At 38.9% G+C, this 25,445-nt stretch overlaps 5 protein-coding genes, 2 long non-coding RNA genes and 1 pseudogene across 8 annotated transcripts; 6 read left to right on the top strand and 2 right to left on the bottom strand.

Annotated features, from left to right (window-relative positions):
- Positions 1–1,333: 1,333 nt before the first annotated feature.
- Positions 1,334–2,404, bottom strand: LOC139094331 (leucine-rich repeat-containing protein 15-like). Its single transcript, XM_070645362.1, has one exon. The coding sequence runs from the start codon at positions 2,371–2,373 to the stop codon at positions 1,363–1,365; it is 1,011 nt and encodes a 336-aa protein (XP_070501463.1). The 5' UTR covers positions 2,374–2,404; the 3' UTR covers positions 1,334–1,362.
- Positions 2,405–5,790: 3,386 nt separating this feature from the next.
- Positions 5,791–7,051, top strand: LOC139094354 (uncharacterized). Of its 2 annotated transcripts, none has more exons than XR_011544768.1 (3): positions 5,791–5,868; positions 6,038–6,214; positions 6,288–7,051. It is a non-coding gene; the product is annotated as an uncharacterized lncRNA (long non-coding RNA). The 2 variants fall into 2 exon arrangements; XR_011544769.1 differs by having other exon boundaries at positions 5,827–5,868; positions 6,052–6,214.
- Positions 7,052–7,166: 115 nt separating this feature from the next.
- On the bottom strand, positions 7,167–9,157 carry LOC139094355 (uncharacterized). The gene is made up of 4 exons (XR_011544770.1): positions 9,140–9,157; positions 7,903–7,989; positions 7,682–7,845; positions 7,167–7,521 (listed from the first exon to the last, which is right to left on the bottom strand). It is a non-coding gene; the product is annotated as an uncharacterized lncRNA (long non-coding RNA).
- Positions 9,158–9,398: 241 nt separating this feature from the next.
- Positions 9,399–13,798, top strand: LOC139094449 (serine/arginine repetitive matrix protein 1-like). Its single transcript, XM_070645485.1, is given in 4 exon segments — positions 9,399–9,858; positions 10,075–10,117; positions 10,365–10,526; positions 10,529–13,798. Coding segments are annotated over 4 exon segments (3,732 nt in total). The 5' UTR covers positions 9,399–9,472; the 3' UTR covers positions 13,670–13,798.
- Positions 13,799–14,219: 421 nt separating this feature from the next.
- Positions 14,220–15,745, top strand: LOC139094450 (balbiani ring protein 2-like). The gene is given in 4 exon segments (XM_070645486.1): positions 14,220–14,316; positions 14,554–14,784; positions 14,787–15,045; positions 15,166–15,745. Coding segments are annotated over 4 exon segments (1,167 nt in total).
- A 33-nt stretch (positions 15,746–15,778) lies between these two features.
- Positions 15,779–16,573, top strand: LOC139094451 (balbiani ring protein 2-like; annotated as a pseudogene).
- A 1,672-nt stretch (positions 16,574–18,245) lies between these two features.
- LOC139094453 (micronuclear linker histone polyprotein-like) lies at positions 18,246–19,724 on the top strand. Its single transcript, XM_070645487.1, is given in 4 exon segments — positions 18,246–18,896; positions 19,040–19,345; positions 19,347–19,620; positions 19,666–19,724. Coding segments are annotated over 4 exon segments (1,290 nt in total).
- Positions 19,725–19,734: 10 nt separating this feature from the next.
- LOC139094291 (G patch domain-containing protein 8-like) lies at positions 19,735–24,494 on the top strand. Its single transcript, XM_070645313.1, has 2 exons — positions 19,735–23,833; positions 23,901–24,494. Exons 1-2 carry the CDS (start codon positions 19,750–19,752, stop codon positions 24,233–24,235), a joined length of 4,419 nt encoding a protein of 1,472 aa, XP_070501414.1. The 5' UTR covers positions 19,735–19,749; the 3' UTR covers positions 24,236–24,494.
- The last annotated feature ends 951 nt before the right edge of the window (positions 24,495–25,445 follow it).

Here is a 25,445-nt window from a genome sequence, read left to right on the forward strand (position 1 = left end):
CAAATTTGTCTCTGATCTGATTTAAAACAAATACTAATAATTGAACATTGCAGCTAAAGAATAATATTTGAATATTAATTAATTTTCTTTTTTTTTTTGAGTGACATGTGTTTAATATGATATTAATTAATATCTGAACAATTTAAAATATTTATTCAAATGAATTGTTTAATTAGGTGGTGTCTATAACACATAAATGCGACAATTTTGTTCATAAAATGCTATGAAGACTGTTTATTAAAATAACAAAAATCTTCCCAAATTGGCAGAAGTTATCGAAAGATAGAACTGTCTACAGACGTTCTTTAAACGCGGCAATGGGCCCCCGTGCGCCCTAGCCAAGGAAATAATTAAGTAAGTAACAAGAACGAATTAAGTAAATTATGTTTAAATTAAGAAATCATACGTTTTTTATGTAGACTGGTAGACTGGATGGAGACTTAGATACATTGATCCTGAACCGTAGCCAAGAAATTTTGTTTTTGAAGTCAAACCAACCTCTTCTCAAACAATTTCTGACTATGCTCCAAGTCCTTAAGGATAAATGCTATATTCACTTAATTCATTATTCCTCTTTTTTGGAAAGAGGCTGGTGAAAATAACAGTCCAGCATTTGGCATTGGCAAAGTGCGGTCAGCGATAGAGACAGCTTAAGATGCTAACTATGATGATATAATGATTGGAAATTGATGAATATTTAACTCTGTTTTTTTGGGGGTCTTTTCTTGACAGAAGCCAAGATTTCTTATCTTTAAAGGAACAGATATCATTGTCTGTTATCGATGATTATAATGATGATAGGTTCCTAATGATCCATTGTGAATCGTTGGACATTGATAAAGCGGTTGGGAAGGTTTCTGTTTCTGAGTAAAACGGCTACTTCTGCAAATTTCTTGTGTTGTTCTGCCTCCTTCTCTACGATTGTACATCAAGTGATTTACCTTCAGTCCACACTCATTTTGTTCGACCAGCGAAGTAAAAGTAGTAAGAACTTATTTATTAAAAGCTGATTAAAATGTAATGACAAAAGCTCAGTAGCTTATATTTGTGCTTTTATCCTTGAGCTTTCTCACTAAAATTAAAATTTCTGTTATCAGTTAAAAATAAGTATGAGAAGCATGTTCAAAATGAAATAAAAAATTTAAATTTTATTAGTTGGAAAATCGGCAAATTTGCACGCAATCTGCACGTTTTCTACATAGTATAAGACTATCCTGAGTGGACAGTAGTTCGTCATAACTAGTAGATGGCCTGTTGTTATTCAACTGATGACTAGTCATAACATATTTTTGTCCAGTCAGTTATTAGGTAAATAATGCATTAAAAAATCAAATTTCAATTATCTAAATGTAATTTATTATTCTATAATTCATCTCTTAAACCTTTGTTATTAGCTATAGCTTCAAAATTTGATATGCAGTCATAAAAAACTGAAAATTTGTCATCATTAAGAACAATTTTTCCCTTCGTTGTCACATCAGCCTCAACAGCATCATCAACACAATTATTTTTATAAAATCTTGCAATTTTAAGATTCTCGGCAGCATCAAAAATATCTGGATCAACAGCCTCAATTGAATTTCCATTAAATGTCAGTGATTTGAGATTTTTAAGTGACGATGACTGGAATGCATTTGAGTTTAAAACAGTCAGTTGATTATTGGACATGATTAGATGTCTTAATTCAGTTAGTGGCACAAAAACTGCAGCAGGAAGTTCATCAATTTTATTGTTAGACATGTCAAGGTACAGAACACGAGGAGTTGAACTGAACCAATCATTTTTGATGTCCACAATGTGACAGTTGCTGATGTAAAGGTACTGAAGTGATGTCAATGACTTGAAAATATTCTCAGGTAATTCATGTAGTGGATTATTGCTGATTGAAAGCCATTCAAGTTTTGGTAAAGTTCGAAATAATTCATCTGGTAAATGCTCAAGTTGATTCCCTTCCAAGTCTATAAACCGCAACCCGCGTGGTCCCTCGAAGGCGTCACGATGAATTTCTCGAATTTTATTATTTGATAAATAAAGTGCGCCTAGATGTCTGCAACTTTCCATCGATTGCCGACTCACAATTTCTATTTCTTTCTCAGCCAGCGATAATATCTCTAAATTCACAAATTGCTTGCACAAAATGGATGGAATTATTGAAGTCTGTCCAACACTTTTCTCAATTGCATTAACATCGTCATCATGATTGCCCGGAATTCTTTCGAAGTCGTCAAATCCATTGAGATTATTAATCCTCAAACGGCACGTAAATGTCTTCTTAGATTCATCACCATAATCACTCGTGTCTTCATACTCACAGTTTATTTCCTGTCCAAACGTGGCAGATATTAATAGAAAAATAAGAAAAATTTCTTTCATTTTTAGAAGCACTTCCAACGTGCTAATCGGTTTAAATTGTGAACAGAAGTAAATAAAAAAAATCATTTTTTTATCAATAATATTTGATAGTATTTGGAAGTTCGAGATAAGATAAATAATAAGTAGTCATTTAGATTAATTGGAGTTATCTTGAATTTCTTGCATCAATACCAGTGTCTACTAAACATTTTCATTTGATACTTATTATTTTGTGATAATTCATATTAAATGTCAAAGACCCTTCATCAGCTGGAACTCACATTATGACGTATTCGTTTACAATGTAGCCATTATGGTCAGTTATGGCTATAGTAGATAATCCTTGATTTTATATGATTCAATTCGGTTCCTCAATAATTTCGGTTATTAATTGGATGTTCAACCTTGCTGAAATCGACATATAAAATCTTGGTCCATGATCGTATAACATTTGGTAAAGCTTAACTTCTAAATTTTCAAGAACTGAATAACAATTTTTTTTATTGATGTCCATTTTGAATTTTTAGCGCATTTTTGAAATTTTTCAAAAAGGTAGCTTAATAAGACACAATGTTCGGTCGTTCGTTCGTTCGTTCGGTCGTTCGTTCGGTCGGCTGACGCTAAAAACTTTTTAACTAGACATCGTAGAGAGCTCGGAATGGTTTTAAAAGATCAGTTCCATAAAGTTATTGCGGCGCCGGGCATTTAAAAGTTTCAAATCAAAGCATAAATACTATAATTAACAATTTTTCATTTTCATAACAACAACAACACGTTTTTTTATTGTTTTACAGTGTATTTCAATGTTCTTCGAATTTTTAACAGTGTACAAAATTTAAATTTGTCATAACCGTTATTTGGTTTGAATTATAAAAATCCGTTAAATTATATGGAAGTGACCTGGATCTTACTGGATCTTGCTTTGTAGATCTGGAAGTGAACTGGATCCTACTGGATCTTTTTTTGCAGATCTGGAAGTGATCTGGATCCTACTAAATCTTGTTTTGTGGGTTTGGAAGTGACTTGGATCCAACTGGATCTTGTTTTTTGGATCGGGATATGACCTGGATCCTACTGGATCTCGTTTTGAAGGTCTGGAAGTGACCTGTATTCTGCTGGATCTTGCTTTGTAGGTTTGGAAGTGACCTGGATCCTACTGGATCTCGTTTTTTAGATCCAAAATTAACTTATTAATCAATTACTGATCGCTGGGACAAAAATGCGCTGAAGTAAGTCGGTAAGAACGAGTACTTTTGTAATTTTTTAAAAATAAATCAGTCCGCTCAGAATCAAATTTTCACTTACTGGTGTTAGGGAAAGCCATGATTCTGTATAATTTTATGATGTATGTCTACCAGCATACTAACTCTGATCCGCATTCTAAGATCACGAACACTGCGATTCCGAAAAATCTTGAAAATCTCAAATTCTTATTTTTTTTCCTCGAACATTTTTAATTCCGATTGTAATAATAATCTCAATAGAAGCACAAATACCCCGTTAAATCAATAATTTCTTATCATGTTTGATCAGGTTTTGCTTAAGCATATAGACAATAGATACACATTGAGTTGTTTAACTTTAGATTTTAGAGATCATTGATATCTAGAGATTATTTAATTTAAGCTAGAGCGACCATCTGCTGTATTTTTGTTGAACTGAAAATATTTTCTGTCGGAAATCCAATTATTTTTTGCAAGTTTCTAACCTAAATTAACTAGTTCTTTGAATATTAGGACTCAACATAGTCCAAAAGAGCCCTAACAGTGCCAAACTTAGTTGTGTCCCGATTTTTTGTGAAAATCCTCCTGCTACTCTAATTTAAGCCAATACTTGGGAGTGAATTAAACGTCAAAGAATCTTTTAGTTAACATGTTGTCATAGTTCATAGTGTCATAGTCATCGTATCACAATTATGGACTTCCTTACTTGCTACTTGGCCGTACAAATAATCTGTAATACATGAGATTTCTCAGTTTGCGAGATAAATTGACTCTATCGTTAGCTGCCATTTGCCAATTATCAAAACCAAACGCTTTACTGTCTTTATCAACTGCATCTCTTGTAGAGTTCCTTGACCACCATCGTGCCTTTTTGCAAGCTAAAAAATCGTATAAGTGCTCATAAATACTAGAATATCAACCCGTTTAATAATTTTTACCGCAATATATTCAAAATTGAAGAATAATCTCGATCGAGGATGACGTCGGAAAATGGCAAGCAAATCAAACTCTTTGTCCTGATGAAAAAAAAGGCAAGCAAAGATAATAAGATAAGTTCAATCATTGATGCATAAAACAAGAAAAACCTCAAATACAAAGACATGTGCTTTCATTCTTTGTACACATTTTAAAATTATTTATTATCTCTAAAATTTGAAGTCGACTCGAATTTTATAACAAATTGAGCCAACTTGATACAAAATCCGATTCAAGTTCGAACTCTGGTTATCTGCAATTTGATTACAATAAAATCACTTTATCTAAAAAAAATTAATTTCAAAATGACAGATTTAAGCCTTCATGGATTATATAATTGCAAAATGAACATTCATTGATCCACGTTTCCATTAGCTTTAGTTCTGTTTTACCAAAATGAAAAATAAAAAGGAATTTTTAATTTAAATGCGCAGCATTAATCTTGTTTATCTCATTTTAATTATTTTTATCGAACCTTATTCGAGTGGAAAAACCCAAAAAGTTTCTATAGAATATTTGGACAAGTGAATTTGCCTCCGAAGCTGCACTAATACACTCCCAATGACCTTCTTGAATGATACAAGCAATAATGTTCACAAGCCTCTTAAACATTTATTGCCAAAACAAGTTGGAAATGCATTAATTTGTGTCATAAAGCGCATTTAAATTGGACTTGAACTTGAATTTATTTTGAGAGGCACGACTTGAATTATTAAAGTGTGTCCATTTGTGTAAACAATATTATATGAAAATGACTTATTTTGCCAGCTGCTTTCATGTCCTAAAATAAATATTTTAAGGTTTTTTAAATTCCAGATTTAAGGATAATTAAGTCAGGATTCCTCCCAATGTGCCTATTTAACTTGAAAACTTTTTAACAATAAATTCCTGAATAATATACATTCGTGTGTTGTTGATGACGTCAATCTCTATAAAAAACAGAACCTGGGTAAAACCCAGCACATTTCAGCAGTGCCGCATTTAAAAACTTTTCATATAAAATTGAAAATATTTTATTAAATAAAATTTAAGCCTCCTTTATACATTTCGTGTATTCTTACCACGCCCAGTGAAGTTCTGATGTCACTAACAACTGCTGTTCCTCCATACTCAAGTTACTGTCAATGTATAAAGATCTTGTTGATCAGTTTCCAATGTTCATATTTTGCACTTGATCAAACTTTACTTTGATAATGAAAACAATTGTTTCCACGAGCTCATTTTCTTAATTCACAACACTTAAAAATAATTGAGCGATGAATAATTGCAAAATTGGAAAAAAATAGCTTCAAAATTTGGCCGATTCATCCAAAAAAGGGTTTAATTTTTAGAAAAATAACTATTTTTGATACAAAAATACTGAAAATTTGTTGAATTTGAATTCATATAAATCAGGGTCAATTGTCCCTTTTTTTGACAGATCGTCCGTTCCAAATTCCAAATTAATTCCAATTTTTGCAATTATTCATCGCTCAATTATTTTTAAGTGCTGTGAATTAAGAAAATGAGCTCGTGGAAACAATTGTTTTCATTATCAAAGTAAAGTTTGATCAAGTGCAAAATATGAACATTGGAAACTGATCAACAAGATCTTCATACATTGACAGTAACTTGAGTATGGAGGAACAGCAGTTGTTAGTGACATCAGAACTTCACTGGGCGTGGTAAGAATACAAAAACTGTATAAAGGAGGCTTAAATTTTATTTAATAAAATATTTTCAATTTTATATGAAAAGTTTTTAAATGCGGCACTGCTGAAATGAGCTGGGTTTTACCCAGGTTCTGTTTTTGATAGAGATTGACGTCATCAACAACACACGAATGTATATTAAAAGGAATTTATTGTTAAAAAGTTTTCAAGTTAAATGAGCACATTGGGAGGAATCCTGACTTAATTATCCTTAAATCTGGAATTTAAAAAACCTTAAAATATTTATTTTAGGACATGAAAGCAGCTGGCAAAGTAAGTCATTTTCATATAATATTGTTTACACAAATGGACACACTTTAATAATTCAAGTCGTGCCTCTCAAAATAAGTTTAAATTCAAGTCCAATTTTAAATGCGCTTTTTGACACAAATTATTGCATTTCCAACTTGTTTTGGCAATAAATGTTTAAGAGGCTTGTGAACATTATTGCTTGTATCATTCAAGAAGGTCATTGGGAGTGTATTAGTGCAGCTTCGGAGGCAAATTCACTTGTCCAAATATTCTATAGAAACTTTTTGGGTTTTTCCACTCGAATAAGGTTCGATAAAAATAATTAAAATGAGATAAACAAGATTAATGCTGCGCATTTAAATTAAAAATTCCTTTTTATTTTTCATTTTGGTAAAACAGAACTAAAGCTAATGGAAACGTGGATCAATGAATGTTCATTTTGCAATTATATAATCCATGAAAGCTTAATTCTGTCATTTTGAAACTTAATTAATTTAAGAGCAGCAAAAGTTTGTGGGCATGCATTTCATGAAATTTTTGTAAGCTTACAACTTTTGAGCAGACCACAGATTTTTTGACTGAAAAAAAAAACAAATAATAATTGATAAAGATTCGAAGTTATTGCTTATTTTCAATAAATATTTTATAAATGCTTTATTCTTATGCTTTTAAATTTCAATCAGAAGGAAAACATCTGTCAGTAAAATATTTAATAAAATGATTTACCATCGGTTGTATACCTTAAAATCGTTTAGAAACTGGTGTTGTTTTAAACTACATACACATGTTTTCCCCTTAATATTATGTACAATTATGTTTTTGGCATTTTAAGGTACTCAAAAAAAAAATTCAAATTCAAAAAATTCATATTTCAGAAGCTTCGTTAAATATTTATGGTACACAGATTGAATGAAAAACATTGAAAATGGACATTAAAACGCCACCTAAGGAATATCTCTTTTATATTGAGATGCTTCAACAACATATGCTTCAAAATGATTCCAAATGATTTCTAAACTGAAAATAAACTAAAAAAAAAAAAATTAAAAATTTTTTTACTTCCAATCCATGGTCAGACATTATCGTAAAAATCGTGATTTTTTAAATTTTTTTGACGATTCATTTAGACAGAATTTGCACTATTTTTACGAAAGTGTCTGATCTTTACATTTTACAGATCCTTTTTACCAATTCTTATTCAATTTCTCACTTGACTCTACATGCTTTAGAACAGAGCCTAGAACAGTGTGACTCTTAATTATTATTTTTAACTCTCTGCTGACATAATTTTCTGCATTTCCTCATCTATACCAGGGAGCCGAACTATACAATCCATTTTAGCCTTGCGAAGTCTGAAAATTAAAATTATTAGAGATTTTACATCGATTTTCCATTTAGAGATGGAATACCATTGGAAAAGGCGAATTACACATTGGTTTTGTTTATTTTATATAATTTTTCAAAATGGAGTCGTGCAAAATCTGCTCTTGAATATTCTGGAATAAATTGTAGAAACATCGTTGCTCAAATTAAGTGGAAAAGATGAATAAAATGGATTTTGCAGAAAATAGAAAGATTAATAATAAAAAAAAATAATCATAATAATAGTTTATTAATTCCTTTATCGGTCACTTATTCATTGATAAAATATTAGTTTTATAATCAAGTTCATTATCATTAATTTAGATCGTTTTTAGTTCCATCTTAATATCGTTAAGTAAGCATCTGAACGTAAGTTTCTTTTTCCAACTGCTAGGTCTTAAATTTTTATCTCAAATTATATATTATTTTTTTATCAAGAGTCGAAAAGTATCGTCAAAATTTTGGTATTAGGTCAGACAGAAATGTTATATTTTCAAATAAAAACTGTAAAAATCACAAACTTTACGTCTTTTAATTGAAAATTAAAAATATAATATAAATCCTAATATAGTGTGTCATCGACAGATATCCATACATGATAAATGATTAAGATAAAAATTAAGTTTCATTTTTAACGTATTTTTGAGATTCAAATTTTAACGATTTTTCAAAATTTAAATTGAGTTTCTGATTTTGTGTGTGTGAAAAAGTCGAAAATTATTTATTTAATTTATTTAGTGGTTTTAAGATCGATGAATCAAATAACATTGTAGTATAAATGTAATGAGAAGTAATAGCAATCTTTAGTGATCCGAAAATTAATGTGAACATTTATAATTTTAGTGAATTTAAGATTTGAAAAGTTTGTTTACGAAAAGATTGGCGCAAAATTGAAGATAATAATTTATACCTGGTATGAATTGTTTTAAACTGTTAAAGAATGATTTTAGTTTGATTTATTTTATTCTATATTTTATAACGTTTTTCTCCACAAATGAATTGGATAACAGCGGTGTATTTAGCGGTATCAAGCCTAAGAAATCGTTAAATTAATAACTTCAACCATGCATTTGAATGAAACTTTTAGTTCTTTTTCAATTTCAGAAGAAGTAATCGAGAGATTTTCTCAAAATTTTGCCTTATTTTATCAATTTTCCTGTTTTAACTTGAATTTTGACAATTTTAACACCTAAATTTTAAGGTAATTCAATAATTTCTTAAAAAAAATTTAAAAATTGTGGCAATGTCGATAGCAATAAATTAATTAAGCTGTTCACTACAAACCATATCAGTGAATTTCTATCAATCGAATAAGTTAGGTTCTCTCCTGAACACATCGCCAATGACATAGTTTAAAACAGATGTCTGACTTCAGCACAACATTTAAACTATTTTTTTATTAATAAAATTGACTAAAAGATGAAGTAAAATTATTCTATATCAGACTGGATGAGAGTAAATTTGAGTCACATGACAGATTCTCTCAATTTATGGGTATAAAAGGAGGACCTCGGAGCCTAGAAAAGTCAGTTTTTGGAATTCATTTCCAGACTTCTCCTAGAAATAGTAAAGAAGTGTAAAATAAGTGAAAACCAAGTGAAAAATTAGTGAAAAAAAATGAAAAAATCATTTTTAATTTTGCTGTTCCTTATTGGAACTGCAAGTGTGTTCGGGTCTAAATCCGAATCTTCATGTGAAGAAAACACTAACAAAGAGATTGTATGCTCTGATGAAGTGTTGGAGATCATTAAGAAGGAAAACCCAAATGCTCAACCTCCTCCGAAGAAGAGAATCGCCGATATGGAAACTACGCCGGCACCACCGGAGAGACCAAAGAGAACTGACAGACCTGAGAAACCGGAAGGTAAGCCTGAAAATCCAGGCCAGCCAGAAGGTCCATCAGATCCTGAAGGTCCAGTCGACGGTGGTGACGACTACGAATATGGCGATGATTACTACGACGATGAATACTACGATGATGAGTACTACGACGACGAGTACTAGTAAGTATTTTTTAATTACTCAAAAATATTTCTAATTTTAATTTATAAAGCTATTCCTAATTTGAATGATAATTCTTAGTATTTAGTGATTTAATATTGAAATTAGAATTTTATTCTGATTAAATTTAAAAAATTAATTTTATTAAAAAATTAAAAATGTTTTTTAAAGAAAAATTAAATTATAAATCTTAAAATTGAATCTTAATAATATTTTAGTGATGAATATGAGTACGAGTACGACTACGAATATGAAGACGAGGTAAGCTGAAAATAATTAATTAACTCAATTTTTTGACAAAAGAGTTCCTTAAAGTTCAATACAAATAGTTTTTTTGTCTAGAAATTATTCAGGCACTTTGTCTAAAAACCAAATGTTCGATACCGCACAGTAGGCCTGCATTTTTGCATTTAACGCAATTGCAGACTTGCAGTTTTGGACGAACTCTACTAAACAGTCATTTATATATTCCAAAATAAAATAATATAATTAAACTTTAAAATCACAGTCAACAACAGCCGGAGTTAAGCCAACAGGAAAGAAAGGAAAGGAAAACAAAGGCAATACTGAGCCTGATGAAGAAGAAACGATCGAAGAAGTCATAGAAGATGAGACAGAAACATCAGAAGAAGATGATGGTGAATCTGATGAAATCATTAAGAAGAAAAAGAAGGAAAGAAGCCAGGTGATGATGAAGTTGAACCAGAAGAAGAAGGTGAAAGTAGCTCAGAATCAAGTTCAAGTGAAGAACCAAAACCAGCTCCACAACCAGGACCAGGACCAGGACCAAAACCAAAATGTGATGATGCAATGAAACAAAAGGCTGCAGCTGAATGCGATAAAGAAAAAGGAAAGTTTAATGCACAAACATGTGATTGCGAAAAGCCTGATAAGGAAACACAACCTGCTGATTCTGATGAAAAATCAGGATCATCTGAAAGCGACGATGATGCATCTGATGAAAAACCAGTTCCAGGACCAGAACCACATCCTCATCCACACCCAGGACCAGGACCAAAACCAACATGTGATGATGCAATGAAAAAGAAGGGCGCTGCCGATTGTGCCAAAGAAAATGGAAAATTCAATCCACAAACATGTGATTGCGAAAAACCTTCTCCTCCAAAACATGAGACTGAAGAAGATGATGATGATGACAACGAAACTAAACCTGTTGAATCTGATGAAAATTCAGGATCATCTGAAACCGATGATGACAAATCCAATGAAAATCCAGATTCAGAACCAAGAACACGTCCTGAAAAACCAAGTCGCGGACATCCTAAGAAGCCAAGTCACGGACGACCAGAAAAACCAGGTCATGGACATCCAGAAAAACCAAGTCGCGGACATCCAGAAAAACCAGGTCATGGACATCCAGAAAAACCAGGTCACGGACATCCAGAAAAACCAGGTCATGGACATCCAGAAAAACCAAGTCGCGGACATCCAGAAAAACCAGGTCATGGACATCCAGAAAAACCAAGTCACGGACATCCAGAAAAACCAGGTCATGGACATCCAGAAAAACCAAGTCGCGGACATCCAGAAAAACCAGGTCATGGACATCCAGAAAAACCAGGTCACGGACATCCAGAAAAACCAAGTCATGGACATCCAGAAAAACCAGGTCATGGACATCCAGAAAAACCAGGTCACGGACATCCAGAAAAACCAGGTCATGGACATCCAGAAAAACCAAGTCACGGACGTCCAGAAAAACCAAGTCACGGACGTCCAGAAAAACCAAGTCGCGGACATCCAGAAAAACCAGGTCATGGACATCCAGAAAAACCAGGTCACGGACATCCAGAAAAACCAAGTCATGGACATCCAGAAAAACCAGGTCATGGACATCCAGAAAAACCAGGTCGCGGACATCCAGAAAAACCAGGTCATGGACATCCAGAAAAACCAAGTCACGGACGTCCGGAAAAACCAAGTCACGGACGTCCAGAAAAACCAAGTCGCGGACATCCAGAAAAACCAAGTGGAACCAAGCCAAAACAAAGTAAACCAGAAAAATGCGATAGTGCAATGAAGAGAACTGAAGCTGAAAAATGCGCTAAAAAGAATGGTAGATTCAACAGCAAGAAGTGCAGATGTACTTCAGCAGGAAAACCAAGCAAGCACAGTAAGCCAAGCAAGCACAGTAAGCCAAGCAAGCACAGTAAGCCAAGCAAGCACAGCAAACCAAGCAAGCACAGTACACCAAGCAAGCACAGCAAACCAAGCAAGCAGAATAAGCCAAGCAAGCACAGCAAACCAAGCAAGCACAGCAAGCCAAGCAAGCACAGCAAACCAAGCAAGCACAGCAAACCAAGCAAGCACAGCAAACCAAGCAAGCACAGCAAACCAAGCAAGCACAGCAAACCAAGCAAACATAGCAAACCAGAAAAATGTGGTAGTGCAATGAAGAGAACTGAAGCTGAAAAATGCGCTAAAAAGAATGGTAGATTCAACAGCAAGAAGTGCAGATGTACTTCAGCAGGAAAACCAAGCAAGCACAGTAAGCCAAGCAAGCACAGTAAGCCAAGCAAGCACAGTAAGCCAAGCAAGCACAGCAAACCAAGCAAGCACAGCAAGCCAAGCAAGCACAGCAAACCAAGCAAGCACAGCAAACCAAGCAAGCACAGCAAACCAAGCAAGCACAGCAAACCAAGCAAACATAGCAAACCAGAAAAATGTGGTAGTGCAATGAAGAGAACTGAAGCTGAAAAATGCGCAAAAAAGAATGGTAGATTCAACAGCAAGAAGTGCAGATGTACTTCAGCAGGAAAACCAAGCAAGCACAGTAAGCCAAGCAAGCACAGTAAGCCAAGCAAGCACAGTAAGCCAAGCAAGCACAGCAAACCAAGCAAGCACAGCAAGCCAAGCAAGCACAGCAAACCAAGCAAGCACAGCAAACCAAGCAAGCACAGCAAACCAAGCAAGCACAGCAAACCAAGCAAGCACAGCAAACCAAGCAAGCACAGCAAACCAAGCAAACATAGCAAACCAGAAAAATGTGGTAGTGCAATGAAGAGAACTGAAGCTGAAAAATGCGCTAAAAAGAATGGTACATTCAACAGCAAGAAGTGCAGATGTACTTCAGCAGGAAAACCAAGCAAGCACAGTAAGCCAAGCAAGCACAGTAAGCCAAGCAAGCACAGTAAGCCAAGCAAGCACAGTAAGCCAAGCAAGCACAGTAAGCCAAGCAAGCACAGCAAACCAAGCAAGCACAGTACACCAAGCAAGCACAGCAAACCAAGCAAGCACAGCAAACCAAGCAAGCACAGCAAACCAAGCAAGCACAGCAAACCAAGCAAACATAGCAAACCAGAAAAATGTGGTAGTGCAATGAAGAGAACTGAAGCTGAAAAATGCGCTAAAAAGAATGGTAGATTCAACAGCAAGAAGTGCAGATGTACTTCAGCAGGAAAACCAAGCAAGCACAGTAAGCCAAGCAAGCACAGTAAGCCAAGCAAGCACAGTAAGCCAAGCAAGCACAGCAAACCAAGCAAGCACAGCAAGCCAAGCAAGCACAGCAAACCAAGCAAGCACAGCAAACCAAGCAAGCACAGCAAACCAAGCAAGCACAGCAAACCAAGCAAGCACAGCAAACCAAGCAAGCACAGCAAACCAAGCAAACATAGCAAACCAGAAAAATGTGGTAGTGCAATGAAGAGAACTGAAGCTGAAAAATGCGCTAAAAAGAATGGTAGATTCAACAGCAAGAAGTGCAGATGTACTTCAGCAGGAAAACCAAGCAAGCACAGTAAGCCAAGCAAGCACAGTAAGCCAAGCAAGCACAGTAAGCCAAGCAAGCAGTAAGCCAAGCAAGCACAGCAAACCAAGCAAGCACAGCAAGCCAAGCAAGCACAGCAAACCAAGCAAGCACAGCAAACCAAGCAAGCACAGCAAACCAAGCAAGCACAGCAAACCAAGCAAGCACAGCAAACCAAGCAAGCACAGCAAACCAAGCAAGCACAGCAAACCAAGCAAGCACAGCAAACCAAGCAAGCACAGCAAACCAAGCAAACATAGCAAACCAGAAAAATGTGGTAGTGCAATGAAGAGAACTGAAGCTGAAAAATGCGCTAAAAAGAATGGTAGATTCAACAGCAAGAAGTGCAGATGTACTTCAGCAGGAAAACCAAGCAAGCACAGTAAGCCAAGCAAGCACAGTAAGCCAAGCAAGCACAGTAAGCCAAGCAAGCACAGCAAGCACAGCAAACCAAGCAAGCACAGCAAACCAAGCAAGCACAGCAAACCAAGCAAGCACAGCAAACCAAGCAAGCACAGCAAACCAAGCAAGCACAGCAAACCAAGCAAGCACAGCAAACCAAGCAAACACAGCAAACCAGAAAAATGTGGTAGTGCAATGAAGAGAACTGAAGCTGAAAAATGCGCTAAAAAGAATGGTAGATTCAACAGCAAGAAGTGCAGATGTACTTCAGCAGGAAAACCAAGCAAGCACAGTAAGCCAAGCAAGCACAGTAAGCCAAGCAAGCACAGTAAGCCAAGCAAGCACAGTAAGCCAAGCAAGCACAGTAAGCCAAGCAAGCACAGCAAACCAAGCAAGCACAGCAAACCAAGCAAGCACAGCAAACCAAGCAAGCACAGCAAGCCAAGCAAGCACAGCAAACCAAGCAAGCACAGCAAACCAAGCAAGCACAGCAAAAGAACAAGCAAGCACAGTAGATGTACTTCAGCAGGAAAACCAAGCAAGCACAGTAAGCCAAGCAAGCACAGTAAGCCAAGCAAACCAAGCAAGCACAGCAAACCAAGCAAGCACAGCAAACCAAGCAAGCACAGCAAACCAAGCAAGCACAGCAAACCAAGCAAACATAGCAAACCAGAAAAATGTGGTAGTGCAATGAAGAGAACTGAAGCTGAAAAATGCGCTAAAAAGAATGGTAGATTCAACAGCAAGAAGTGCAGATGCACAGCAAACCAAGCAAGCACAGTAAGCCAAGCAAGCACAGCAAACCAAGCAAGCACAGCAAGCCAAGCAAGCACAGCAAACCAAGCAAGCACAGCAAACCAAGCAAACATAGCAAACCAGAAAAATGTGGTAGTGCAATGAAGAGAACTGAAGCTGAAAAATGCGCTAAAAAGAATGGTAGATTCAACAGCAAGAAGTGCAGATGTACTTCAGCAGGAAAACCAAGCAAGCACAGTAAGCCAAGCAAGCACAGTAAGCCAAGCAAGCACAGTAAGCCAAGCAAGCACAGTAAGCCAAGCAAGCACAGCAAGCACAGCAAACCAAGCAAGCACAGCAAGCCAAGCAAGCACAGCAAACCAAGCAAGCACAGCAAACCAAGCAAGCACAGCAAACCAAGCAAGCACAGTACACCAAGCAAGCACAAACCAAGCAAGCACAGCAAACCAAGCAAGCACAGCAAACCAAGCAAGCACAGCAAACCAAGCAAACATAGCAAACCAGAAAAATGTGGTAGTGCAATGAAGAGAACTGAAGCTGAAAAATGCGCTAAAAAGAATGGTAGATTCAACAGCAAGAAGTGCAGATGTACTTCAGCAGGAAAACCAAGCAAGCACAGTAAGCCAAGCAAGCACAGCAAGCCAAGCAAGCACAGTAAGCCAAGCAAGCACAGCAAACCAAGCAAGCACAGCAAACCAAGCAAGCACAGCAAACCAAGCAAGCACAGCAAGCCAAGCAAGCACAGCAAACCAAGCAAGCACAGCAAGCAAACCAAGCAAAGCAAGCAAGCCAAGCAAACCAGCAAGCACAACCAAGCAAAAGCAAACCAAGCAAGCACAGCAAACCAAGCAAGCACAGCAAGCAAGCACAGTAACCAAGCAAGCACAGCAAACCAAGCAAGCACAGCAAACCAAGCAAGCAACCAAGCAAGCACAGCAAACCAGAAAAATGTGGTAGTGCAATGAAGAGAACTGAAGCTGAAAAATGCGCTAAAAAGAATGGTAGATTCAACAGCAAGAAGTGCAGATGTACTTCAGCAGGAAAACCAAGCAAGCACAGTAAGCCAAGCAAGCACAGTAAGCCAAGCAAGCACAGCAAACCCAAGCAAGCACAGCAAACCAAGCAAGCACAGCAAACCAAGCAAGCACAGCAAACCAAGCAAGCACAGCAAACCAAGCAAACACAGCAAACCAGAAAAATGTGGTAGTGCAATGAAGAGAACTGAAGCTGAAAAATGCGCTAAAAAGAATGGTAGATTCAACAGCAAGAAGTGCAGATGTACTTCAGCAGGAAAACCAAGCAAGCACAGTAAGCCAAGCAAGCACAGTAAGCCAAGCAAGCACAGTAAGCCAAGCAAGCACAGCAAACCAAGCAAGCACAGCAAACCAAGCAAGCACAGCAAACCAAGCAAGCACAGCAAACCAAGCAAGCACAGCAAACCAAGCAAGCACAGCAAACCAAGCAAGCACAGCAAACCAAGCAAACATAGCAAACCAGAAAAATGTGGTAGTGCAATGAAGAGAACTGAAGCTGAAAAATGCGCTAAAAAGAATGGTAGATTCAACAGCAAGAAGTGCAGATGTACTTCAGCAAGCACAGTAACCAAGCAAGCACAGTAAGCCAAGCAAGCACAGTAAGCCAAGCAAGCACAGCAAGCCAAGCAAGCACAGCAAGCACAGCAAACCAAGCAAGCACAGCACCAACCAAGCAAGCACAGCAAACCAAGCAAGCACAGCAAACCAAGCAAACACAGCAAGCCAGCAAACCAAGCAAGCACAGCAAACCAAGCATAGCAAACCAGAAAAATGTGGTAGCAATGAAGAGAACTGAAGCTGAAAAATGCGCAAGATTCAACAGCAAGAAGTGCAGATGTACTTCAGCAGGAAAACCAGCAAACCAAGCAAGCACAGTAAGCCAAGCAAGCACAGTAAGCCAAGCAAGCACAGCAAACCAAGCAAGCACAGCACCAAGCCAAGCAAGCACAGCAAACCAAGCAAGCACAGCAAACCAAGCAATGCAAGCAAGCAAGCAAACCAAGCAAGCACAGCAAACCAAGCAAGCACAGCAAACCAAGCAAGCACAGCAAACCAGCAAACAAAAATGTGGTAGCAATGAAGAGAACTGAAGCTGAAATGCGCTAAAAAGAATGGTAGATTCAACAGCAAGAAGTGCAGATGTACTTCAGCAGGAAAACCAAGCAAGCACAGTAAGCCAAGCAAGCACAGTAAGCCAAGCAAGCACAGCAAGCCAAGCAAGCACAGCAAACCAAGCAAGCACAGCAAACCAAGCAAGCACAGCAAGCACAGCAAACCAAGCAAGCACAGCAAGCCAAGCAAGCAGCAAACCAGCAAACCAAGCAAGCACAGCAAACCAAGCAAGCACAGCAAACCAAGCAAGCACAGCAAGCCAAGCAAGCACAGCAAACCAAGCAAGCACAGCAAACCCAAGCAAGCACAGCAAGCAAACCAAGCAAGCACAGCAAACCAAGCAAGCACAGCAAACCAAGCAAACATAGCAAACCAGAAAAATGTGGTAGTGCAATGAAGAGAACTGAAGCTGAAAAATGCGCTAAAAAGAATGGTAGATTCAACAGCAAGAAGTGCAGATGTACTTCAGCAGGAAAACCAAGCAAGCACAGTAAGCCAAGCAAGCACAGTAAGCCAAGCAAGCACAGTAAGCCAAGCAAGCACAGTAAGCCAAGCAAGCACAGCAAGCCAAGCAAGCACAGCAAACCAAGCAAGCACAGCAAACCAAGCAAGCACAGCAAACCAAGCAAGCACAGCAAACCAAGCAAGCACAGCAAACCAAGCAAGCACAGCAAACCAAGCACAGCAAACCAAGCAAGCAAGCACAGTAACAAGCAAGCACAGCAAACCAAGCAGCAACCTAAACCAAGCAAGCACAGCAAGCAAGCACAGCAAACCAGCAAGCACAAACCAAGCAAGCACAGTAAGCCAAGCAAGCACAGCAAGCCAAGCAAGCACAGCAAACCAAGCCAAGCAAGCACAGTAAGCCAAGCAAGCACAGCAAACCAAGCAAGCCAAGCAAGCACAGCAAACCAAGCAAGCACAGCAAACCAAGCAAGCACAGCAAACCAAGCAAACATAGCAAACCAGAAAAATGTGGTAGTGCAATGAAGAGAACTGAAGCTGAAAAATGCGCTAAAAAGAATGGTAGATTCAACAGCAAGAAGTGCAGATGTACTTCAGCAGGAAAACCAAGCAAGCACAGTAAGCCAAGCAAGCACAGTAAGCCAAGCAAGCACAGTAAGCCAAGCAAGCACAGCAAGCCAAGCAAGCACAGCAAACCAAGCAAGCACAGCAAGCCAAGCAAGCACAGCAAACCAAGCAAGCACAGCAAACCAAGCAAGCACAGCAAACCAGAAAAATGTGGTAGTGCAATGAAGAGAACTGAAGCTGAAAAATGCGCTAAAAAGAATGGTAGATTCAACAGCAAGAAGTGCAGATGTACTTCAGCAGGAAGCACAAACCAAGCAAGCACAGTAAGCCAAGCAAGCACAGTAAGCCAAGCAAGCACAGTAAGCCAAGCAAGCACAGCAAACCAAGCAAGCACAGCAAACCAAGCAAGCACAGCAAACCAAGCAAGCACAGCAAACCAAGCAAACATAGCAAACCAGAAAAATGTGGTAGTGCAATGAAGAGAACTGAAGCTGAAAAATGCGCTAAAAAGAATGGTAGATTCAACAGCAAGAAGTGCAGATGTACTTCAGCAGGAAAACCAAGCAAGCACAGTAAGCCAAGCAAGCACAGTAAGCCAAGCAAGCACAGTAAGCCAAGCAAGCACAGCAAGCACAGCAAACCAAGCAAGCACAGCAAGCCAAGCAAGCACAGCAAACCAAAGCACAGCAAACCAAGCAAGCACAGCAAACCAAGCAAGCACAGCAAACCAAGCAAGCACAGCAAACCAAGCAAACATAGCAAACCAGAAAAATGTGGTAGTGCAATGAAGAGAACTGAAGCTGAAAAATGCGCTAAAAAGAATGGTAGATTCAACAGCAAGAAGTGCAGATGTACTTCAGCAGGAAAACCAAGCAAGCACAGTAAGCCAAGCAAGCACAGTAAGCCAAGCAAGCACAGTAAGCCAAGCAAGCACAGCAAACCAAGCAAGCAAGCAAGCAAGCAAGCAAACCAAGCAAGCACAGCAAACCAAGCAAGCACAGCAAACCAAGCAAGCACAGCAAACAAGCAAGCAAGCACAGCAAAGCCAAGCAAGCACAGCAAACCAACAAGCAAACCAAGCAAGCACAGACCAAGCAAGCACAGCAAACCAAGCAAGCACATAGCAAACCAGAAAAATGTGGTAGTGCAATGAAGAGAACTGAAGCTGAAAAATGCGCTAAAAAGAATGGTAGATTCAACAGCAAGAAGTGCAGATGTACTTCAGCAGGAAAACCAAGCAAGCACAGTAAGCCAAGCAAGCACAGTAAGCCAAGCAAGCACAGTAAGCCAAGCAAGCACAGCAAACCAAGCAAGCCAAGCAAGCACAGCAAACCAAGCAAGCACAGCAAACCAAGCAAGCACAGCAAACCAAGCAAGCACAGCAAACCAAGCAAGCAAACCAAGCAAGCACAGCAAACCAAGCAAACATAGCAAACCAGAAAAATGTGGTAGTGCAATGAAGAGAACTGAAGCTGAAAAATGCGCTAAAAAGAATGGTAGATTCAACAGCAAGAAGTGCAGATGTACTTCAGCAGGAAAACCAAGCAAGCACAGTAAGCCAAGCAAGCACAGTAAGCCAAGCAAGCACAGTAAGCCAAGCAAGCACAGTAAGCCAAGCAAGCACAGCAAACCAAGCAAGCACAGCAAGCCAAGCAAGCACAGCAAGCAAGCACAGTACACCAAGCAAGCACAGCAAACCAAGCAAGCACAGCAAACCAAGCAAGCACAGCAAACCAAGCAAGCACAGCAAACCAAGCAAACATAGCAAACCAGAAAAATGTGGTAGTGCAATGAAGAGAACTGAAGCTGAAAAATGCGCTAAAAAGAATGGTAGATTCAACAGCAAGAAGTGCAGATGTACTTCAGCAGGAAAACCAAGCAAGCACAGTAAGCCAAGCAAGCACAGTAAGCCAAGCAAGCACAGTAAGCCAAGCAAGCACAGTAAGCCAAGCAAGCACAGCAAACCAAGCAAGCACAGTACACCAAGCAAGCACAGCAAACCAAGCAAGCACAGCAAACCAAGCAAGCACAGCAAACCAAGCAAGCACAGCAAACCAAGCAAACATAGCAAACCAGAAAAATGTGGTAGTGCAATGAAGAGAACTGAAGCTGAAAAATGCGCTAAAAAGAATGGTAGATTCAACAGCAAGAAGTGCAGATGTACTTCAGCAGGAAAACCAAGCAAGCACAGTAAGCCAAGCAAGCACAGTAAGCCAAGCAAGCACAGTAAGCCAAGCAAGCACAGCAAACCAAGCAAGCACAGCAAACCAAGCAAGCACAGCAAACCAAGCAAGCACAGCAAGCCAAGCAAGCACAGCAAGCCAAGCAAGCACAGCAAACCAAGCAAGCACAGCAAACCAAGCAAACATAGCAAACCAGAAAAATGTGGTAGTGCAATGAAGAGAACTGAAGCTGAAAAATGCGCTAAAAAGAATGGTAGATTCAACAGCAAGAAGTGCAGATGTACTTCAGCAGGAAAACCAAGCAAGCACAGTAAGCCAAGCAAGCACAGTAAGCCAAGCAAGCACAGCAAACCAAGCAAGCACAGCAAGCACAGCAAACCAAGCAAGCACAGCAAACCAAGCAAGCACAGCAAACCAAGCAAGCACAGCAAACCAAGCAAACATAGCAAACCAGAAAAATGTGGTAGTGCAATGAAGAGAACTGAAGCTGAAAAATGCGCTAAAAAGAATGGTAGATTCAACAGCAAGAAGTGCAGATGTACTTCAGCAGGAAAACCAAGCAAGCACAGTAAGCCAAGCAAGCACAGTAAGCCAAGCAAGCACAGCAAACCAAGCAAGCACAGCAAACCAAGCAAGCACAGCAAACCAAGCAAGCACAGCAAACCAAGCAAGCACAGCAAGCCAAGCAAGCACAGCAAACCAAGCAAGCACAGCAAACCAAGCAAGCACAGCAAACCAAGCAAACATAGCAAACCAGAAAAATGTGGTAGTGCAATGAAGAGAACTGAAGCTGAAAAATGCGCTAAAAAGAATGGTAGATTCAACAGCAAGAAGTGCAGATGTACTTCAGCAGGAAAACCAAGCAAGCACAGTAAGCCAAGCAAGCACAGTAAGCCAAGCAAGCACAGCAAACCAAGCAAGCACAGCAAACCAAGCAAGCACAGCAAACCAAGCAAGCACAGCAAACCAAGCAAGCACAGCAAACCAAGCAAGCACAGCAAGCCAAGCAAGCACAGCAAACCAAGCAAGCACAGCAAACCAAGCAAACATAGCAAACCAGAAAAATGTGGTAGTGCAATGAAGAGAACTGAAGCTGAAAAATGCGCTAAAAAGAATGGTAGATTCAACAGCAAGAAGTGCAGATGTACTTCAGCAGGAAAACCAAGCAAGCACAGTAAGCCAAGCAAGCACAGTAAGCCAAGCAAGCACAGTAAGCCAAGCAAGCACAGCAAACCAAGCAAGCACAGCAAACCAAGCAAGCACAGCAAACCAAGCAAGCACAGTAAGCCAAGCAAGCACAGTAAGCCAAGCAAGCACAGCAAACCAAGCAAGCACAGCAAACCAAGCAAACATAGCAAACCAGAAAAATGTGGTAGTGCAATGAAGAGAACTGAAGCTGAAAAATGCGCTAAAAAGAATGGTAGATTCAACAGCAAGAAGTGCAGATGTACTTCAGCAGGAAAACCAAGCAAGCACAGTAAGCCAAGCAAGCACAGTAAGCCAAGCAAGCACAGTAAGCCAAGCAAGCACAGCAAACCAAGCAAGCACAGCAAACCAAGCAAGCACAGCAAACCAAGCAAGCACAGTAAGCCAAGCAAGCACAGTAAGCCAAGCAAGCACAGTAAGCCAAGCAAGCACAGCAAACCAAGCAAGCACAGCAAACCAAGCAAGCACAGCAAGCCAAGCAAGCACAGCAAACCAAGCAAGCACAGTACACCAAGCAAGCACAGCAAACCAAGCAAGCACAGCAAGCCAAGCAAGCACAGCAAACCAAGCAAGCACAGCAAACCAAGCAAGCACAGTACACCAAGCAAGCACAGCAAACCAAGCAAACACAGCAAACCAAGCAAGCACAGCAAACCAAGCAAGCATAGCAAACCAAGCAAGCACAGTAAGCCAAGCAAGCACAGCAAGCCAAGCAAGCACAGCAAACCAAGCAAGCACAGCAAACCAAGCAAGCACAGTAAGCCAAGCAAGCACAGCAAGCCAAGCAAGCACAGCAAACCAAGCAAACACAGCAAACCAAGCAAACATAGCAAACCAGAAAAATGTGGTAGTGCAATGAAGAGAACTGAAGCTGAAAAATGCGCTAAAAAGAATGGTAGATTCAACAGCAAGAAGTGCAGATGTACTTCAGCAGGAAAACCAAGCAAGCACAGTAAGCCAAGCAAGCACAGTAAGCCAAGCAAGCACAGTAAGCCAAGCAAGCACAGCAAACCAAGCAAGCACAGCAAACCAAGCAAGCACAGCAAACCAAGCAAGCACAGTAAGCCAAGCAAGCACAGTAAGCCAAGCAAGCACAGCAAGCCAAGCAAGCACAGCAAACCAAGCAAGCACAGCAAACCAAGCAAGCATAGCAAACCAAGCAAGCACAGTAAGCCAAGCAAGCACAGTAAGCCAAGCAAGCACAGCAAACCAAGCAAGCACAGCAAACCAAGCAAGCACAGCAAACCAAGCAAACATAGCAAACCAAGCAAGCACAGCAAACCAAGCAAGCACAGTACACCAAGCAAGCACAGCAAACCAAGCAAGCACAGCAAGCCAAGCAAGCACAGCAAACCAAGCAAGCACAGCAAACCAAGCAAGCACAGTAAACCAAGCAAGCACAGCAAACCAAGCAAGCACAGCAAACCAAGCAAACATAGCAAACCAGAAAAATGTGGTAGTGCAATGAAGAGAACTGAAGCTGAAAAATGCGCTAAAAAGAATGGTAGATTCAACAGCAAGAAGTGCAGATGTACTTCAGCAGGAAAACCAAGCAAGCACAGTAAGCCAAGCAAGCACAGCAAACCAAGCAAGCACAGTACACCAAGCAAGCACAGCAAACCAAGCAAGCACAGCAAACCAAGCAAGCACAGCAAGCCAAGCAAGCACAGCAAACCAAGCAAGCACAGCAAACCAAGCAAGCACAGTACACCAAGCAAGCACAGCAAACCAAGCAAGCACAGCAAACCAAGCAAACATAGCAAACCAGAAAAATGTGGTAGTGCAATGAAGAGAACTGAAGCTGAAAAATGCGCTAAAAAGAATGGTAGATTCAACAGCAAGAAGTGCAGATGTACTTCAGCAGGAAAACCAAGCAAGCACAGTAAGCCAAGCAAGCACAGCAAACCAAGCAAGCACAGTACACCAAGCAAGCACAGCAAACCAAGCAAGCACAGCAAACCAAGCAAGCACAGTAAGCCAAGCAAGCACAGTACACCAAGCAAGCACAGTACACCAAGCAAGCACAGCAAGCCAAGCAAGCACAGCAAACCAAGCAAGCACAGCAAACCAAGCAAGCACAGCAAACCAAGCAAGCATAGCAAACCAAGCAAGCACAGTAAGCCAAGCAAGCACAGTACACCAAGCAAGCACAGCAAGCCAAGCAAGCACAGCAAACCAAGCAAGCACAGCAAACCAAGCAAACATAGCAAACCAGAAAAATGTGGTAGTGCAATGAAGAGAACTGAAGCTGAAAAATGCGCTAAAAAGAATGGTAGATTCAACAGCAAGAAGTGCAGATGTACTTCAGCAGGAAAGCCAAGCACGTGCAGTAAACCAAGCAAGCCAAGCAAACCAAGTGTACCAAGACCTGATCATCGAACAACTTGCATTGAATCCGAAGAAAGTCAAGAAGTATCAGAACCAACTCCAGTTCCAACAACATGTGTTGATTCCGGTGAAAGTGACGAGGATGTTACCACAAAGAGTATGTCATGAGATTATATTTTGTATTATACCTTATTGATTAATATGTTCCTATATATATATTTTAGAACCTTGTGACTGTACATGTGCACCTGATTGTAAACGTCGTAAGATGATCATTGATGTATTACTTAAATACTTCTACCGTGATGTCTATGACAAAGATTGTTGCAAGAAGAACTGCAATTGTGATGGTGCCAAATTCCCAGAATGTGAAGAATCCAACACCAAAAAGACTGGAATGTTTGACATTTTGGCTAAATTGTTCAAACCACAAGGTGGTGACATTGAAGCTGGAAGTGTTGAAGTTGATGGCAAGAAATTGACACCTGAAAAGAAGGAGAAGTTTGGCAAGGCACTCCAAGATGCTGTTAAAGGCTTGGAAGATGTCCTCAACTCCTAAATTACTACTAGAAACTATTTTAAATTCCTCACATATTTTAAGTCCTAAATTGTCTACTTAAGTAATCCTATCCTATAATAAGTGGTGATTAGATAATACTTTCCTATCCTTTCCATACTCTACTTTGAATTAGAATCACTTTTGTCTATCCTGCACCAAGTCTTTATTTTGTTGTTTTCCTATAAAGCAAAATTTTAGTGTAAGAAAATTTTTGTCTTTTTTCATACAAAATAAAGCGTCTTTATCGCACTGCAATGAATACATTTGTGTTTTAATTTTGATGATCTTTTAATATTTTCAGAGATATTTTCTTTCCTTAGTTTGGAAATTCCATAAAATTGTGATGAAAATTTCCATTAAACTGCAATATGTTTTCGGAAGAAATTTTCTCTTAAATTTCTGTTCCAAACAGATCACTCGGGGTATACTTACTTCCTTACTTCAACCATGCTTCATATGGAGCTTAGGTTACAACAGAAGGCTTTCCATCGGACTCTGTTGCTGGCTCTGTCGTCTAGTTTGTACAAATTCTCTGCCCGCACGTTCAGCTGACATTCTTTCATTCCTATTCTACACCAAGTAGATTTACAGCTCCTGTTCGCCTTTTCCCTTGTGGATTCCATCCAAAGATTGTGTAATAAATTTGGGTTGCGGCCCAAGCAATGACATTTTATTATATGGATATAAACAATATGAACTGAAACTTGAAATGATTAAGATCAAAATTGAGATTCTCAATTAAAAAAAGCATAACAAATCGCCATTTTGGATTCGGATCTTTTGAAATTACAGTTCCAAAGAAAAGGAGGCGTGGCTTAGACCAGAATAACAGAATATATGCAGTATGTATGGCAAGCTTTTATATTTTTAATTGCTACTTTACTAGTTTCTCAACTAGCAGCTTTTGTAAACTTTGAAGTATATCCGGTTGCATAGTTTAAGGAGCATTTTTGAGAGTTTTTCTGGATATACTGCTCATTGACTGTTTTATTAAGTTTAATTAAGAATTTTGTAGTAGAAATCTTACAATTTTGAATATTTGAAAACTCTTTCTGGTTCATTCTCACTGCTCTTTTCCAATGAGCCTAAGTAAACTTTGTGTTTGGCAAGAAGTGTCTTGTCAAGACTGCATCTAATGCATGTTTGTCTTCTTGTTAAGCAAGTCAGAGCATTTGTCTGTTTAATTAAATGTCTTAGAGTCATTCTAGTT

This window comes from Chironomus tepperi, unplaced genomic scaffold, assembly GCF_022539635.2.
Source record: "Chironomus tepperi strain 1889 unplaced genomic scaffold, CSIRO-AGI_Ctep_v1 contig_354, whole genome shotgun sequence".
Classification (NCBI taxonomy): Eukaryota; Metazoa; Arthropoda; class Insecta; order Diptera; family Chironomidae; genus Chironomus; species Chironomus tepperi.

Bases quoted from the DNA above. Each gene is read 5' to 3' on its own strand.
- LOC139094331 (XM_070645362.1), bottom strand. From the start codon at position 2,373: ATGAAAGAAATTTTTCTTATTTTTCTATTAATATCTGCCACGTTTGGA.
- LOC139094291 (XM_070645313.1), top strand. From the start codon at position 19,750: ATGAAGAGAACTGAAGCTGAAAAATGCGCTAAAAAGAATGGTAGATTC. The intron at 23,834-23,900 runs GTATGTCATGAG...TATATATTTTAG, and splicing joins CGAGGATGTTACCACAAAGA to AACCTTGTGACTGTACATGT.